The 3,851-nt window shown below is 34.4% G+C and overlaps 1 protein-coding gene across 1 annotated transcript; it reads left to right on the top strand.

Annotated features, from left to right (window-relative positions):
* Positions 1–2,280: 2,280 nt before the first annotated feature.
* On the top strand, positions 2,281–3,204 carry LOC308416850 (olfactory receptor 5B3-like; the record flags this gene model as incomplete). The annotated part of the gene is made up of 1 exon (XM_080911941.1): positions 2,281–3,204. One exon carries the CDS (start codon positions 2,281–2,283, stop codon positions 3,202–3,204), a length of 924 nt encoding a protein of 307 aa, XP_080768067.1.
* Positions 3,205–3,851: the final 647 nt, after the last annotated feature.

The raw sequence follows: 3,851 nt of genomic DNA, 5'->3' as shown, positions 1-3,851 counted from the left end.
AGCAAAACCAATGCAAAGGTTCAATATTGTTGGTATTTGAGAGGCATATCATAGAAAATATTTTCACATGGATAAGAGACCTGTGAGATAAATACAACTCTATAAATGGTCAATTTTATTATGGTCTAATTAGTGATTTTGCTATTGCATGACAATATTAAGAATGATTTAATGGAAGTGTGCTTTATACAAATAAAAATTATATATCTTTCATGTGAAAAGTTGAGAAAAGCAGGGTTACAGGGAATTGCAGGAAGAACAATCACTCTGTTCAGGAAAATAGAGACATAATGAATAGCATTATCACTCAGTGATAGAATTAAAGAAATATAACACAAAATGAGGAAGAAAGGATGAGGATCACCTGTAGATGGAGAACTCTTACTCAGCATCCACTAAAATAAATCAGCACATAAAACAGAACACTCTCCCATCAAATTCTCTTCTTCATGCTAACAGTTAATGGATGAGTTACAATAACATTGTATTCTCTTTTCAGATTAGTGTTGTCTACTTACAATAATACCTTCCATTGGACTGATTTTATTTCATTCTGTGATTTATATTCCTATGGTCAGACAAGATAGATCTGGATCAATGAATCCTAAATAGTGCATGGACAGAAACTCTGTGTGTGCTGCATATTATGATTGTACGGCTACATCTTTCAGCTCCTCATTATGCTGATGATATTGACATCACCCAGTTATCCCACCATATCTACTGCAAATAGATACGTGCTATACCTTTTACCTACGTTTTCTGCATTTCATGTTCGTATCTTACTCACCTTAATAAATTACTAAAAAATGATTTAACCAAATTCTTAAGAAAATGGCTGCATCTAGAGAATATCATCCTGAGTGAGATAACCCAGACACAAAAGAACAGACATAATATGCAGTCACTGATAGTGGGATGCTAACCCCAGAGGCTTGCACTCCCCCAGAAACAACTCACAGACTGTATGAAGTCCAAGAAATAGAGAAAACAAAAAAATATACATATATTTACAAAACAAGAAGAATTTGACTATTTCCATGTTGCATTTTGTTTTGCATGTACTCTACACTTATTGTAACTATTAGGTTTTCAATGCATACTGTCAAGCCCTTGAAAAAAATCAAGTACTGACTAAAAAAATATATTCACATGGTTTTATGTAAAAATTATTTCAATGTCTGAAAAAACAGTACTGACAAAAATGTATAATTTTAAGCAAAAAATGTTTAAAATTTGTACATTTATCTTTGTTTTGTAAAATAAAGTCGTTTAAAAAATAAATTACTAAAGAAAGAAGTTCAGAAGGAAGTTCGAGGACAAATTAGAGTTTGAGAGAAACAAAAAAAAAAAAAAAAAAAAAAAAAAAAAAAAAAAAAAAAACAGTCATACTTTCATTCTACTGGCTGTTTATAGGAAGGAGAAGGAGAAAAGCCAGAACCTCATACTTTTTAAATTATGTACTATTATATACTTAGGAAATTTTGCTATGGTAATCAAAAGTGGTTCTTAGGCTAGAGGAAAAGGTTGAGGGAAAATCTGCTTATATCAAATCCACAGTACCTACTTTAAAGGGTACCTTCTTCCAGGATCTTTTTCTTTTCAAGAACAAAGATTGAGCAAAAAAATATGCATAGAAATAAAAACAAAACTCTGGAATTAAAATAATAATTAGTTCCTGACAAAGTAAACATGTAATTATAATGTATCTTATCTTCAGTTTATTTAAAATTCTGCTTTGATTCTCATATTTTAAATAAAATCAAGAACCTAAAGCAAATACTTGATTTTATCCTTGAAAATCTGAATAAATTACTCACATTCTTCTGCTCCATAACTTAAATGTAATCCATTACCAAATTTTAGTGTAACTAATAGGATGCATGGGATGGTCATATAAAGTTATTTTCTAGAAAATAAAATTCACACTAGCAACAGAGATTATCAGCTTTTGCTAATCTCAAAAGTGAATTTGGAAACCTCATTGTATCAAGTTGTTAAATAATCTCATTATTTATATATAGGTTATAAATGTTTAAATCTTTTAGGTCATTTATTAATAATCTTTAAATTCTAGCAAATGTCACCCTCTCTAGTATTACTATATCAAATTTGATTTTAGAATGTACTATTCTAGACAATTTTAAAGACAGATTTTTTTTTTTGCTCAAATGATTCATATGTTCAGAACCATGCTTTTCAATTTCGATTCAAATTTTTCCCATTGTGTTTCTCTTTTCCAAAGTCTATGAACAATCTAATGATTTAAAGGTTACAGTGATGGAGAACAGCACTCAAGTGACACAATTCCTCCTGCTGGGACTCACTGATGAACCAGGATTACAGCTTCCACTCTTCATGATATTTCTCCTCATCTACACTATCACCCTATTGGGAAATCTGGGGATGATACTGCTGATTGTCCTAGACATTCATCTCCATACACCCATGTACTATTTTCTAGGTAATCTGTCTTTTGCTGACTTTTGTTACTCATCAATTGTTACGCCCAGTGTCATGACTGGGCTCCTAACAGGAAGCAAGGTCATTTCCTATAATGAATGTGCTGCTCAGATGTTCTTTTTTGTAGCCTTTGCTACTGTGGAAAATTGCATGTTGGCCTCAATGGCCTATGATCGATATGCAGCAGTGTGTAAGCCCTTGCACTATGCCACCACCATGACCACAAGTATGTGTATGTGGTTTTGTGTAGGTTCCTATGCCTGTGGTTTTCTGAATGCCTCCATTCACATTGGGGACACATTCAGTCTTTCCTTCTGTGGGTCTAATGTGGTCCATCACTTCTTCTGTGACATTCCAGCAGTCATGATTCTCTCTTGTTCTGACAGACACGTTGGGGAGCTGGTTCTTCTTTATTTAGGGAGCTTCAATATTTTTTTCTCCCTGTTAGTTATCTGGATATCATACATATTTATTTTTATCACACTCTTTAAAATGCAATCAACTGCTGGATATCAAAAGGCTGTGTCTACATGTTCCTCACATTTCACTGCAGTTTTCATTTTCTATGGGACTGTCATGTTTATGTATTTGCAACCCAGCTCCAATCACTCCATGGACACTGACAAAGTTGCCTCTGTGTTCTACACCATGGTCCTCCCAATGCTGAATCCTCTGGTCTACAGCCTGCGGAACAAAGAAGTCAAGCATGCATTCACAAAATTGTTGCAGGTGTTAAAATAGACTTACTGACTTATTTGTAATGTTATAGGGTGAATTATACTCATAATATTTTCCTGCCACATGCAATAAAGTTTCAGAATAGATTTTTATTCAATATTTTCTTTACTTACATTTCAAATGTTATTCCTTTTCCCACTTTCTCTTCTGGAATCTCCCTACTTCATCCCCCTCCATCTGTCTCTATGAGAATGTTTCCATAGAAACTCATTCCCTCCCATCTCCATGCCCTGGCATTTCCATACATTGGAAATTGAGCCTTCACATGGGCAAGGACCTTTCCTCTCGCTGATGTCTGGTAAGGCCAAACTTTATTACATATGTGGCTGGAACCATGGGTCCAATCATGTATATCCTTTGGTAGGTGGTTTACTCTCTGGGAACTCTGGTGGTCTTCTTGATTGACACTATTTTTCTTACTGTGGGGTTGCAAACCTCTTCAGCTCCTCAATAATTTTTTCTAACTTCTTTTTTTCCATATCATTCTCAGTCCAGTGGTTGGTTGAGATCATCTAACTCTGTATTTCTCAGGCTCTGGGAGAGCCTCTCACGAGACATCTATATCCGAGACCTGTCACATGCACTTCTTGGCATCCACATTATTGTCTGAGCTGCTAACAATATAGGATGGATTGTCACACATTCTGGAT

This window comes from Micromys minutus (assembly GCF_963924665.1).
Source record: "Micromys minutus genome assembly, chromosome: 2".
NCBI lineage: Eukaryota > Metazoa > Chordata > Mammalia > Rodentia > Muridae > Micromys > Micromys minutus.
This window is presented reverse-complemented; position numbering and strand designations above follow the sequence as displayed.